This window comes from Ursus arctos, unplaced genomic scaffold (assembly GCF_023065955.2).
Source record: "Ursus arctos isolate Adak ecotype North America unplaced genomic scaffold, UrsArc2.0 scaffold_22, whole genome shotgun sequence".
NCBI classification, from domain to species: domain Eukaryota; kingdom Metazoa; phylum Chordata; class Mammalia; order Carnivora; family Ursidae; genus Ursus; species Ursus arctos.
The window spans coordinates 8,456,678-8,471,591 of NW_026622897.1; the positions used below are offsets into that span (position 1 = coordinate 8,456,678).

General features: G+C 38.2%; 1 protein-coding gene across 1 annotated transcript in view; it reads left to right on the top strand.

The window, feature by feature from the left end:
• Positions 1-14,605, top strand: part of DLAT (dihydrolipoamide S-acetyltransferase) — a 31,655-nt gene extending 17,050 nt beyond the window's left edge. The window contains exons 8-14 of the mRNA XM_026505745.4: positions 2,545-2,612; positions 3,924-4,016; positions 4,378-4,485; positions 7,269-7,384; positions 10,860-11,022; positions 11,999-12,135; positions 12,683-14,605. Of these exons, the coding sequence (XP_026361530.2) occupies positions 2,545-2,612; positions 3,924-4,016; positions 4,378-4,485; positions 7,269-7,384; positions 10,860-11,022; positions 11,999-12,135; positions 12,683-12,812 (815 nt within the window). The 3' untranslated portion in view covers positions 12,813-14,605. The remainder of the gene's footprint in view (positions 1-2,544; positions 2,613-3,923; positions 4,017-4,377; positions 4,486-7,268; positions 7,385-10,859; positions 11,023-11,998; positions 12,136-12,682) is intronic.
• Positions 14,606-14,914: the final 309 nt, after the last annotated feature.

Sequence of the window (14,914 nt, forward strand, 5' to 3'; positions counted from 1 at the left end):
CATCTAAGTGTACATTTTTTTTTTTTTATAAGTAGGCCCCATGGCCAGTTGGGGCTTGAACTCAACCCTGAGATCAAGACCAGAGCTGAGATCAAAAGTCGGATGCTTAACTGAGTCAGCCACCCAGGCGCCCCTATGTGTGCATTTTTTTGTCCCCAGCAGCATTAAGCTGCTCTGATGCTGGCATTGTGAAGGCAGACATTTTAGAGTTTGACCAGGAAGTGAGTATAACCATGATCCACAGCGTAAGCGGGGTGAGGAAGAAGTGAAGGTGAAAGGGAAATGATAGGTGATGAGAGCAGTCGAGGCAATGGAGTGGGGGTCTAGTGAAGTTGAAGAAATTTTGCTGTAGGAGGCAGTGGTCTAGAATAAATGAGTTGAGAGGATCAGTGATTGTGTGGTGGTTTCTGACCACCATCTCTGTCACCAAATGTTTTTTTCACACCAACAGTTAATTCTCCGCCACCACCTGGGTATCTAACACTTTAATTCTATTCTGACACTAACTCTCCAGAGTTAGCGTCAGGCTCCACGGGGTTAAGGGCTCAGTCCCACAAGACTGCCGCCATTTCTGATGCCAGCTGCAAGTCCTGGGGAACACCCATACTTCTGACCCAACTGTAAGTCAGGAGGCTGTAAGGCTGTAAGTCAGGAGTTCCCAAGACCCCTGCTTCATGTATGCAAATTCACTAGAATGACTCAGAGAACTCGGGAAAGCCCTGTATGTACCATTACCAGTTTGCTGTAAAGGATACCACATGGAAACAGTCAATAGAAGAGATGCAAAGGGCAAGGGTTATAGGGGTGCAGGGCTTCCATGCCCTCCCAGCACATTGATATGTTCATCAGCCCAGAAGCTCCAAATCTTGTTTTTAAAAGAGTTTTTTGGAGGTTTCTGTAAGAAGCATGGTTATTTAAATCCTTCACCGTGAGTTGTTAAACTCAGTGTCCAGTCCCCCTGCCCTTCTTGGAGGGACAGATGACTTAGCAAATATGACCAAAGTGTAATCATTTGGGGAGAAACTGTTTTAAAGCCTAAACCCTAACGTTCAGAGTTTGATTTGTCTCACAGCTACTCATATATGTTTCATATTTATTTGAAGCAAAGCACGTTCACATCACTATCCCATTTTATCCTCACAACCTTCTTTGAGCAGGGGCTGGTATTATAATCTTTATTCTACAGATGAGACTAAAGACCAGCAGAGATAAGTGACTCTAGTCTTCCAACTTATATTTGACAACAGCCCTACATTTTTTACTCCTAGTCTGGTGTTCTTCCCTTTAAGCCATATTGCTTTATGATGGCCTGTTGTGCCTTCTTCGTGAGATAGGCAAAAAGATTTAAAAGATTTCAGCGGATTCCTAATAGGAAATTCTTGTGGGTGGTTAAAGCCCAGCCTAAGCCAGTGATACTGTGGGTTTCCTCCTCTTAGGTGCTGTGCCAGATCTGCCTTGGCAGTAAGGGGGGAGGTGATGGTTTCTGTTGCTTATAAAGAAGGGGGTCTCTAATAGGGGTACTGCTACCTCTGTTCTAGAGCTCCGGGTGAGGATAAACACAATCCTAGCCAACTCATTTTTCATAAGGAAGGAAAGGAGTTGGGACGAACTGCATACAACGAGACTCCTTTTAAAAGTCTGCCTTGGGGGAAGATGAATCAATTTGACCAAATTTTTTCTAGAAGTGGGCCAGTGTAAAAGGTATTTTAATAACTAAATTCTGAATCTCCTTAGAATTAAGGTTCAGGATTATCTGTTCGGGTCTCAGTTAAACCTGATTGGTTGTGGATGGGAGGAGGAAGGAGTTGAGCGAAAATAAAAGTAAGCCCTTCATGAGAGGATTTGAAGATCTTTCCTTGTGTGTGATGTTGCACACACTTCATTCCCAGTCTCTGACACGGGCCAGTTTAGAACCTTGGTCACTGCGAGAAAGCTCTGACTAAATGATGTAGACCACACAAGGAAGGAGTGATTCTGAAGATGAGATCATTGCAGTTGAGAGTTACTCAAGCTATTTTGGGGTGCAAAATTAACTTGTGTAATTTGCCGGAAACAATTGTTGTCATATCTGTTGACTTTGTACAAAGGGAATTCTTCGTGATCAAATGAATCTAGAACCCAAATGAGATCCATTTCAAGGTTCAGAAAGGGTTTTTTGGAGCTAAGAGAGGCAGCTAGACTTTGGGAAGTATAAATTGTACTCAGCATTATCCTTATGTCAGTATTTCCCAATTTAACAGTAAAGAACATGAAAAGATGAAGTATAGCTTAGGTAAAACTCTAAAAGAAGTATTTAACAAGAGTATTTGCTGTAGTTACAAAGAAAAGAACGACTATAGATCAAATGAGAGCATTCTGTGTGAATTATAATTAATAATTGACAAAAGCTGCTGTGTTGGGGTACAGGAGTAATGCAGTGAGTGACCCCTTCAGAGGGTCTTTGGTAGAGAACCTTTAGGAACTTGCACTTCAGGATCATAGTGTTGATCTCCTGGAGGAACCAGCAGTCTGCTCTCACGTGTGCTATTTTTGCGTCTCTTCCAGGCACGGGACCAGAAGGCAGAATCATCAAGAAGGACATAGACTCTTTTGTGCCTACTAAAGCTGCGCCTGTGAGTAGATTTGGCTTTTTTTGTTTTGTTTTTTTTTCTTTTGGTATTTTGTCCCTGCAAAATGCCCTGTCCAACCTATTAGACCCTTTTGTACGTTACTTATGAATGGAATAGCTTAACCAGAATTGTGTTTTCTTTTGTCTAATTTCACTGGCTAACAATATTTAGATATGAATGTGCTGTCACTCAGCATACAAAAGGAAAGATGATATGCTACATTGACATGCATTTGTTTCTTTTTTTTTTCCCCCGGTAGTGGTACTAAATTTTTCCTAACAAATCCTCTCCTTCAGGCCCTGCTTTTAAATGCATGCTTACAAGTTGGTTGAGTAGAGTTTGAGTTTTATGTAGTTAATTATTCCACACAGAGATTAAATCCATATAGCCACCCAACTCTCACTTGGTTGGTTGAAGTGTTGATAATTAGCTAAAAGGAAAATGATTTAGCTATTTAGATGTTTGCTTTATCTATTTTTTTTTAAGATTTTATTTATTTATGTGACAGAGAGACAGCCAGCGAGAGAGGGAACACAGCAGGGGAGTGGGAGAGGAAGAAGCAGGCTCCCAGCAGAGGAGCCCGATGTGGGACTCCATCCCGGAACGCCGGGATCACGCCCTGAGCCGAAGGCAGACGCTTAACGACTGAGCCACCCAGGCGCCCCTATTTATCTATTTTTTAAAAGATTTTATTTATTTGAGAGAGAGAGAGCATGAGCAGGAGGAGAGGGAGAAGCGGGCTCCCTGTGCGCAGGGAGGCTGACTCGGGGCTCGATGGATCCCAGAGTGTTAGGATCGAGCCCTGAGTCAGACTCCCTGCGCACAGGGAGCCTGCTTCTCCCTCTCCCACTCCCCCTGCTTGTGGACACTCTGTCTGTCAAATAAATAAATAAAATATTTAAAATAAATACATACATACGAAAGATTTATCATTGTTTTTTCTTAACCCTGTTCGGAAAAGTGAATTACCTTGTTTTATGTTTATCTCTAATTCTTTCAATTTGAGAAAGCTTTGATTGCTTTTCTTGAAGGTAATTTTGGAAATAGAAAATATTTTGACAAAGTAATCATTGAACAAAGAAAAATGATACTTAAAACATGATCACAGAATTCTAAGTATAAAAATTAAAAACAAGACTTTTTATATAAGCACAGCACAAATCTGAGTCCGTTTTGCTCCCTTGGGATAGAAATAGCTATTTTCTCTAAGCCTTTTAATGTTTACTTTGCCATCTGTAAGAGTCACTAGCTTGCATCCGTTGCATATGCCAGGATTGAGCCACAGGTACTAAGAGCTTTTGTACTTCCCCATAGGCTCCAGCAGCTGCTGTGCCTGCGGCGGGTCCAGGAGTGGCGCCTGTTCCTACAGGTGTCTTCACAGATGTCCCAATCAGCAACATTCGTCGTGTAAGAGTATTACCCTAAATCTGCAACCAAAGCTGTGGGGGGTATCTGTACTCTGATTGTTCAGTTGCATCCACAGTTTGAAACACTAGCAGAGACTTTTTTTAATTGGGAATCTTAGATGACTAGTTTAAGATGTTTGGTTTGGCCAGTTAAATACTTGGGATAAACAAATATTGTTCTGATTAAATATTACTAGAAGGAGCCCAGGTTCTGGTGCATATTCCAATTCCATATTCCAGTTCTGGTAATGCTTGAGGTAACCATTACCAGGGAGCAGGGTAAAGGAGCAAACAGAACCCTGCATTAGGTAAAGTCTCACCTGAGCTTAAGATAAATGATGTTTTAATCTCTTTGATTTCAGGTTATTGCACAGCGGTTAATGCAGTCTAAGCAAACCATACCTCATTATTACCTTTCCATTGATGTAAATATGGGAGAAGTTTTGTTGGTACGGAAAGAACTTAATAAGGTAAAAGTTCTGGAAATTCCAACTCTATAAATTCTAAAATTCTTGTTTTTAAGCCCACTAAACATTTACATTTTCACCTCTATTTTTTGTTACAGTATGCCCATTGATGATGGAAAATGGTGTCCTCTTATTTTATTTTACTTTTTTAAAGAGAGGGAGAGAGGGGGTAGGCCAGTGGCACTCAGCATTATATAGTTTATCTATAACCTCTCTGACCTCCTACTTTTCCACTTGCTCATTCTGCAAAACCAATGGTTGTCTTCCTATTCCTTGACATTCCACCTGTCTACTCCTACTTTAGTCCCTTTGCACTTGCTGTTCTGTCTGCATGGAATATTTTTCCTCTGGCATCCACCTGGCTTCCTCCTTTACTGCCTTAAGGATTTGACTCAATATCACCTTCTCTGGTTTTCACTAGTCACCTTATTCTAAAATTAAGGGAAGAGGAGTGCGGTGAGTGGTCAGTTTTCCCTTTAGTTCTTTTCCTCTATTTTTCTCTTTATCATTTAACATTTAACATTATCATTTCTCTTTATCATTTAACATTTAACATTATCTTACATACATATGTATGTATATAACATTATCTTACTTACATATGTTTCATTTTTTATCCACTCCTTTAGAATGTAAGGTCCCTAACAGTAGAATTTTTACCCATTTTTTCACTGCTTTATATCCAGGGCTTTTAGAATTCTATGTCTAGAACAGAGTACTGAAATATTGGATGAATGAATGAATAAAGCAATTAAGGATTAACAGAGGTAACTGGCTACAAGGGTTAGAGATTATTGCATACTTTTATTGGCAAAATGTTACAGCTGTTTTACAGTACATTTATTTGAAAATTAGACATGAAAAATATATGCCAATGTATTATTTTATTCATTTAAACAGTTTTATTTGTATTTCACATATCATACCACGTACCCATTTAAAGTTTACAATTCAGTGGCTTTTAGTATATTCAGAGTTCTGTGACCATCACCACAATGAATTTTGGAACATTTTCATCATCCCAAAATGAAAGTATTTTCCCATTAGCCATAGCCCCCAGCCCAATGCTCCTATCCTCCCCAACCCTAGACAATCACTTACCTACTTTCTGTCTTACCTACTTTGTCTCCTATTTTGCATATTTCCTATAGGGATAGGGATTTCATTGAATCTATAGATCAATTTGGGGAGTTTTGCCTTCTTAGCGTTCCTCCTCCATGAATATAGGGTGGCTTTCCATTTATTTAGGTCTTCTTTAATTTCTTTCAATAATTTGTGCAGTTTTTGGAGTATAAGTTTTTGCACTTCTTTTGTTAAATTTATTCCTAGGTATTTTATTCTTTTTAATACTATTATAAATTTCATTTTCAGAGTGTTCATTGTTACTGTATAGAAATACCATTAATTTTTGTATATTGATCTTGTACCCTGCAACCTTGTTTTTTATTTAGTGTATTAAGATTTTCTATATACAAAATCATGTCATCTCCAAATAGAGATAATTTCGCTTTTTCTTTTCTGATTTGGATGCCTTTTATTTCCTTTTTATTTCCTTTTCTTGCCCAGTTTCTCTGGCTAGCACATCTAGTAAAATGTGCTATCATCAGGTTCGGGAAGTTCCTTTCTATTCCTAGTATTTATGAAGTGGTGGTTGAATTTTGTCAAATGCTCTTTCTGTGTCTACTGAGATGGTCATGTGATTTTTGTCCTTTTTCTATTAGGACATTATTACATTAATTGATTTTCAGATGTTAAACCAACCTTGCATTCCTGGAACAAATTCCATTTGGTCATGGTGAATAATCCTTTTCATATATTGCTGGATTTGGTTTGCTAGAATTTTTTGAGGGTTTTTGCGACTATATTCTTAAGAGGTATTTGTCTGTAGTTTTGTTTTTTTCTGGGTTGTTTTATTTTTTGTTCTTTTATTGTGATACCTTTGTCTGGTTTTAGTATTGGGTTAATACTGACCTCATAGAATGAGTGGGGAAGTGTTCCCTCTTCTATTTTTTGGAAGATTTTGTGAAGAATTGATATTCTTCAAATGTTTAGCAGAATTCACCATTTGGGGAAGCCATCTTGGGTCTAGGCTGTTCTGTGTGGTTGGTTTTTAAATTACCATTCAGTCTCTTTAGTATTAGTTGTAGATCAATTCAAGGGTTCTATTCCTTTTTTTTTTTTTTTAAGATTTTATTTATTTATGCAACAGAGAGCCAGCCAGCGAGAGAGGGAACATAGCAGGGGAGTGGGAGAGAAAGAAGCAGGTTCCCAGTGGAGGAGCCCGATGTGGGACTCGATCCCGGAACGCCAGAACATCAGGATCACGCCCTGAGCCGAAGGCAGACGCTTAACGACTGCGCTACCCAGGCGCCCCTCTATTCCTTTTTGATTCAGTTTTGGCAGTTTGTGTCTTTCTAGGAGTCCTCCATTTCACCTAAATTATCTAATTTGTGGAGTATAGTTGTTCATAGCATTACCTTCAAACCTTTTCATTTCGGTAGGGTACATAGTAATGTCCTACTTCATTTCTGATTTTAGGAATTTGAGTCTTCTTTTTTGTCAGTCTAGCTAAACGTTTATCATTTTGTTGATCCTTTTAAAGAACCAACTTTTGGTTTTGTTGAGATAAGTGAAAATGAAGGCATAACATACCACAACCAACTTTTAGTTTCATTTCATTCGCCTCAGGACATTTGTATTCTTCCCCCAGCATCCCCTGCCAGATGGTAAGTTTCAGTCTTTGGGAAGAGAGTTTAAGAAACTACAATGGTTTCTTGTCTTTGCAGATGTTAGAAGGGAGAAGCAAAATTTCTGTCAATGACTTCATCATAAAAGCTTCAGCTTTGGCATGTTTAAAAGTTCCTGAAGCAAATTCTTCTTGGCTGGACACAGTTATAAGACAGTAAGTAAGATACTGCTGGGGAAAGTATATATCCATCAGCAGTTTTCTTGTGCTAACTCATATATAACAGGAGTATAGGGGATAAGGAAAAATGGAATATAGGGAGGAAGAGGACTTCCATTGGCAAAACAGTTTGCAAACAATGTAAAACTATTTGTGAGATAATGCTAAATTTATTTAGTGAAGACTACAAATTCTTTGAGTTTAGAAGAGGGAGATAAGTTACAGATGTGAATAATTAAGTTGATAACAATTGTTACAAAGCAGGGTTGAAATGGTTTTTGTTCACCAGTTCTGCTGAACTTTAGTAGGGGCAAATTAAAAACAAAACCAAGAAATGTTTGTTAATATTATGGTGGCATGTGACTGGCATGGTGCTCCGTGTCTTCCACATATTGTCTCATTTTAATTCTTACGACCACCTCATGAACTCTAGGGGCTTTTACTCCCATTTTACAGATGAAGAAACTGAGGATTCAATGAGTTAAATAACTTTCCTGAATTAATATGTTAATAAGTAGCAAAACTGTGATTGGAACCAGGATTCTAACTCCTGCATCTAGGCTTGTTCTACTATGTAGGTTTTTTTACTATTATTGTTATTAATTTAATTTCTCTTAAAATAATAGTATGTACATTAGAATATTGCTTTGTGCCTTACAGTGACCTATTCAGCTTTTAATCTGAGGTCTTACTCCCAAGAGGCAAATACAACTTTTTTTTTTTTTTTTTTAAGATTTTATTTCATTTTGGGGTGCCTGGGTGGCTCAGTCAGTTAAGTGTCTGCCTTCAGCTCAGGTCATGATCCGAGGGTCCTTGCTCAGTGGGGAGCCTGCTTCTCTCTCTGCCTCCCGCTCCCCATGCTTGTGCTCTCTGACAAATAAATAAAATCTTAAAAAAAATTTTTTTTCATTTTATTTTATTTTTAGAAGGACAGAGAACATGAGCAGGGAGGGGCAGAGTGAGAGGGAGAGAAGGAGAATCCCAAGCAGGCTCCATGCTCAGCGTGGATCCCGATGTGGGCCCCGATCTCTCAACCCTTGTATCCTCCATACACACACACACACACACACACCCCACAATCCTACCAAACCAATTACAGCACAAATTTTGGATAAATCAGTATTCAGCATTAATATTTTTATGCCTAAGAAAATATTATTTATGACTAAGACATGTAGTATGCTGTGAAACCTGGCCAAACTGATCTTAATGGTTGCCTAAGAAGGGGCTATGCACTCATCATCAGTTCTTTATGAAAGTTTCCAGGAGAAGTCTAAACCATTTTCCAGTCCTGTCAAACTTAACAGGAAACCTACTTATTCTCATTTTTTCCTTGGTCACCCCCCTCTTGGAGAACATTTGAGGGTCTTACTATTCCTTATAGATTATTAGTTTCCTAAGGCTTCTGTTATAAATTACCACAAAATTGGTGGCTTAAAACAAAAATTTATTCTCTCCTAGTTCTGAATGCCTAAAGTCCAAAAGCAAAGTGTTAGCATGGCTACACGACCTCCGTAGGCTCTAGGAGAGAATCTTCCCTTGCTTTTTCCAGTTTGGGTGGCTCCGGGCATTCGTTGGCTTGTGGCTACATAACTCCAAACTCACATGGCCTTCTTCTCTTCTGTGTCTTACAAGGACATGTGGCACTGGATTTAGGGCCCACCCAGATAACCCAGGATGATTTCATCTCAAGATCCTAATTAACCTGCAAAGTTTTTTGTTTTTTTTTTTTTAATTTGACAGAGAGAGAGTACGAGAGAGCACAAGCAGGTGGAGCGGGAGAGGGAGAAGCAGGCTCCCCACTGAGCAGGGAGCCCAATGCAGGGCTTGATACCAGGACCCTGGGATCATGACTTGAGCCAAAGGCAGAAGCTTAACCAACTGAGCCACCCAGGCACCCCTGCAAAGATCTTTTTATTAAATAATGTCACATTGGTAGATTCTGGGATTAAGACAAAGACCTATCTTTTAGAGAGCTGTTATGAACATCTGTGTACAATTCTCTGTGTTGACTTACGTTTTTATTTTTCTTGGGTTAAAGTAGAATTGCTGGGTCATAGGGTAAATTAATATTTACCCTTTTAAGAGTATCTGAAGAAAACACTCTTTTGATAAGCAGATCAAGGTTCCAGGGCAAGTTCTATGAATTGTTTGTTAATTCCTACCAAATGCCCTTCATTCATTTGTTCATATAGTCATTCAACAGATATTTATTGAACATGTACTGTTTGCTGTATTCAGTGGTGGGCAAGATAAGACACACCAGGAGGAAGAGTGAGTGACAGGATAATTAAGAAAGTAGTATTTGCTGTGTGATACCTTGGCCATAGCCCAGCTGTGGTAGCTGCTAAGAGGTCACACACTATTATTTGACCAGGTCCTTGTGTTTGCACATGACAGTCTCATTGCCCCTGGTCAGCTTGGGGACATTGAGGGATTTGGTACCCATAGTATTCTAAAGCTTGTGCCTAGAAGCAGCTGGAGTTCTTCCTTCATGTGAAGTTTTAATTTTTTCTCAATTGCAGAACACTTCGGCAGGGGCCCTAACTTAACAAACCCCGAGGTGGCTGTGGATACAATTTAAGAGTTTGGGAACTTGGATGAGAGGGAAAAAATCATTCCTTTCCACTAACCTCTAACTGAAATTTGGCATTTCCTCCTACTGTAAATGTAGAGAACAAATCAAAAAGGTATTATTAACAGTACTTGTACTGGTGACCAATAAAGATCACTTATTTTCATATCAGATTGTAGTTGTTGCAGGTGTCTTTTAAAAGAGTGTTTTTTTGCTTATCACTACTTCAAAATTTTAGCAGTTTTTAGACCTCTTGCCAGATCTTGTTATTGAGTTAATACATATACCACAATTTTGTTTTTTGAATAATTTGGTAATTGAATTTCAATATAGTTTTTTTTTTTAATTATCTTGTTTTTGGTAATTGAATATTTTACTTTCTGTGTTAAAAATATATATTCTGAGAAGGGACCCAGTTGCAAAGGTATCCATGGCATAATACAGATTAGGAATCCTACTTTTATGTTTTAAGGCACCACCACCCTACATCCTGAGCTCTCCTGTTTCTCTCACAACACAGTCCTCCCCCTCCACATCCTTCCATCTGCTCAGACTCTGCCTATAGGCTCAGCCCCACCCAGTCCACTTCATCTCAGAATTCAGGTTCTTTTTGTGTAATTCTCACTGAATGCCATGCCTTTTGTACCTGCACCCATGTGTCAGGGCAGGTGCAAGACAGAGCACATGTGAAATGAAACTACTGACACATTTCTTGTTCATTTTTAAAAAGTCCAAATTAAGAAGAGAGCATAGCAAAATGTAAAAACCAGGAAAAATATCCCTCTGGCTGAACAGTAGCCCAAACAGAGGTAAATGTCAATATTCTTGCTTAGCCTGACGCATAAGCTCTTATAAATATTGTGATAATTATTGAAATTTCCTTTTTTTTTGAAATAGAAACCATGTTGTGGATATCAGTGTTGCAGTCAGTACTCCTGCAGGACTCATTACACCTATCGTATTTAATGCACATATAAAAGGACTGGAAGCCATTGCTAATGATGTTGTTTCTTTAGCAACCAAAGCACGAGACGGTAAACTACAGCCTCATGAGTTCCAGGTAAGGTATTATTTATTTCCCTTCTGAATGTTAAGAATTATGTTATTTTTAAGGGCATATTGCTGGGCACCTGAGTGGCTCAGTCAGTTGAGTGTCTATATTGGGCTTGGGTCCTGGGATGGAGCTCTGCATCGGGCTCCCCGCTCAGTGGGGAGTCTGCTGCTTTCTCTCTCTCCTCCCCTCCCCACTGTCTCGTGCTCTCTTTCTCTCTCAAATAAATAAATCTTTTTTTAAAAAAGGGTGGCATAATGCTTTTATTGCATTTTCCACCTTTGATTCTGCCTTATATTCTTACTGACACAAGTCCCTGAAAACAAAGAAAAAGTGAATACCCTATCAAAATCTGAAAAGACATTTTCCATCAGTATGGAAAACTTATGACTTATGTTCATACTGTAATGGTTATATATTTTCATTAAAGTGTATTCCATTCAGGCCTGCCTTTCTTTCCTCCCTTTCAGCTTTATTGATATATAAATAGCAAATGAGAATGGTGCATATTCAGGGTGTAGAGCTTTGCTGTTTTGCTATATGTATACTTTGTGAGATGATCATAGTCAAGCTACGTCACATCTGTCACCTTGTGCTGTTTTCCTTTCCTTTTTTTTTTTTTAAATGGTAGTTCAGAGGCCTTTCTTAAAGATTATCTTAAGGTCTTTCCACAGGGGATGCCTGGGTGGCTTAATCTGTGAAGGGTCTGCCTTGGGCTCAGGTCATGATCCTGGAGTCCCGGGATCAAGCCCCACATCCAGCTCTCTGCTCAGTGGGGAGTCTGCTTTTCCCTCTGCCCTTCACCCTGCTCGTGCTCTCTCACCACCCTTGCTCGTGCTCTCTGGCTCTTGCTTTCACTCTCTCAAATAAATAAATAAAATCCTTTAAAAAAAAAAAAAAAGGTCTTTCCACAGAACATTTGTCTTTTTTTCTGGCTTATGTTGACAAGCAGTTAACATGATCTATTTTTAATCTCTTCCTCTAGGGTGGCACTTTTACAATCTCCAATTTAGGAATGTTTGGAATTAAGAACTTCTCTGCTATTATTAACCCACCTCAAGCATGTATTTTGGCAATTGGTGCTTCAGAGGATAGACTGGTTCCAGCAGATAATGAAAAAGGGTAAGTACCAAAATAAAGAGGGAGTTGTAAGTTCATTTTCATTACATTATACCTGTTTTGGTTTTTGGTGGTGGTGGTTGTGGTATGTTTTTGTTTGTTTTTACATTATACCTGTGTTTGAGTCTCAGTTTTATAATTACGGTCATGGCCTATTGGAACTTCAGATAGAGTGAGGTGTAAGTATAGAATGAAGTTTCTCAGGGCAGTAGCTCTTCTTTTATTAAATGCAGTTAATCCTATTAGACATAGGAAGCCTTATTTACTATAGGCCAGGGTGAGCATACTTTTTCTTGGATCCAGGTTGTAAATATTTTAGGCTTTCTGAGTTATGGTCTCTGTTGCAAATACATTGTAGTGAGAAAGCAGACATAGGCAATATATAAATGAATTCCAGAAAACCTGCATTCGGCAGGATTTGGCCTGTAGGCCAAATAAAGAGTAGGTGGAAAATAATCTTACTCAGTTGGAGTTGGCATTTGGGCTGGTTACTAGCTAAAAACTGGTGATTGTTTTCAGAATACCTAATAATATTTTTATCTTTTTCTAGATTTGATGTGGCTAGCATGATGTCTGTTACACTCAGTTGTGATCATCGGGTTGTGGATGGAGCAGTTGGAGCCCAGTGGCTTGCTGAGTTTAGAAAGTACCTTGAAAAACCTATCACCATGTTGTTATAATTAACCCAAGAATTTCTAGACTCTCCCAGGTCACAATGTTCATTCTTACCAAGATATAAATATGTTATTACACAGGTGGTTCTTTTTATTTTAAAGTTAACCAGTTATTTTTGAGTCTGTCCAGATAAGTTATTTGTAATGGGCATTACTGAATTTTTTAAATGCCAATTACACCCACATATTGTACATGTTTAATGAACACCAGATTTTGAGCTGTGTATTCCTAGTCAGGGGAACATGTGGCCTGGCCCTTTGGTGATAAATACTTCCATTTGGAAATGCAGAGGTAGAATTGTGGTTCTCTGTTGAAACAGATACATAAAGGTAATCTGGATGAAACCTTGAGGTCAAGGAAAGAAAGAAGTCTGTTCTCTTGGAGAAAGGGTTTGAATTAAAGCTTGATTTTGGAATTTAACGGTAATTCAAATTTTTCTGTTACGTGATCTTGGTTTATCATGGATGGGAAGGGTGGAGAACTTCAAGGAAAATAAGTGAAATTTAAAAGTTAACATTTTCTTAGACTTCTTCAGTTAACTGTCCTCTATTTTTCTATGAATCCCGAAATGGTTGTTTTTGCCTCTTGAGATGAAGATATAAATATAAACCAGCTACTTGGTATAAATGAGAATTTGTGTGGGTATTTATTTAAACAACTTAGCATGTGTAATTCTGAGAGCAGAATTTAAAATTACCTCCAAATAAAAGAATATGTTTATAGAATTTAACAAAGTAGAAATTATTCCTCGAAGATTAACTGGTGGCTACTTGCAAATGAACTTAATTATCAGAATCTGTTACTCAAATAACTTTGGAAAACTGTATCAAGTAACTGTGGAATAAGTGTACATATGTAAAATATGGTTTCTAGTGAGATATGTGCCAAAATCCGTGTATCACCAAGTCCTGTCTGAAAGGAAGAGGGGGAGAGAGACATTGGTAAGCAGCTGGGAGTGCTAAAAGATTAGAAGCAAAGTGGTCATTTCTACTTGGATAAAGTAAAAAAAATGTTCAGTGTGTACAAAAAAAGTGTTCTGTGTTTTTCCACCCGGTGTTGTCTCATGTACAATAAGTCCTAAAATCCTATTGGAAAGAAAAAAAAAATAGTTTAGGTTGCTTGCCGCCTTATCAGCCTACATATTTTTTTCCATTTTGTTACAATTTGCCTTTTTTCTTAGGGGAGGGGGAGTGGAGGAGGTGATATTCAGGATAATAAAAATGAATTTGGAACATTATCCCAATTCCAGACTTTCTATTGATGTGTTTTAATAAATTATTTGGAATTGTTTATGACTCTTTAAAATAAATCTGACCAGTCTTTGCTTGTATATATGTGGAACAGTCCCCTGAAATTTAGATCTTTCAGTGTTGAATCTATTTCTAAATGTTCTTTATTACATGGTGCACAAGTGACACTGCATATATTCCAGAATATTTCCCTTGCTGTATTACGAAAACAGTATATTAAATTGATTTTTCAGTAATCAGTAATGTTAGCTTGAACTGAAGATTATGAAGAAGGAACAAGCTTATCACAAGGGACCATCAGTATGAGCCACATCTGGTTCAAATACACGAAACTTCAAAGATAATTCATTCTTGGCAAATGCTTATGGCTCTGTTGTTCCCTTGAAAGAAAAATAAAAGGTTGTCTTCTAATAAAAATTATTCTGAGTTAAAAATTAATCTGAGGTATAATCTAAATCTGAACTCAGTCTATTTCTCTTACCAGAACTGAAAAAAAGTAAAAAGTTTTGGTTGAAATTATTTAAAAATTAAACTATATGTTTTCAGTGTGTCTTGTCTAATTTTTGATCTGTTGGTAATTATTTTTCACATTAAATTAAAGCCAGAGATAGCTATATACGTGTACACTCTTAATACAAATGCATTTTAAGCATGTAGAATTAGTAAAATAAAGGACTGAGTTTAGGAGGATAGAATCTAACACTTTAGGCTCAAGGAGCTACTGAAGCACCTCCTGATGGAGTGTGCCACACAGCAAGATGAAAGCGTGGTCTGGCCGTGTTAGATATTTTACACCAACCCTGAGGTTTGTGAGTGAAGTTACGGTATCCCAAGGCATGGTCTGAAAAAGGAGTTAA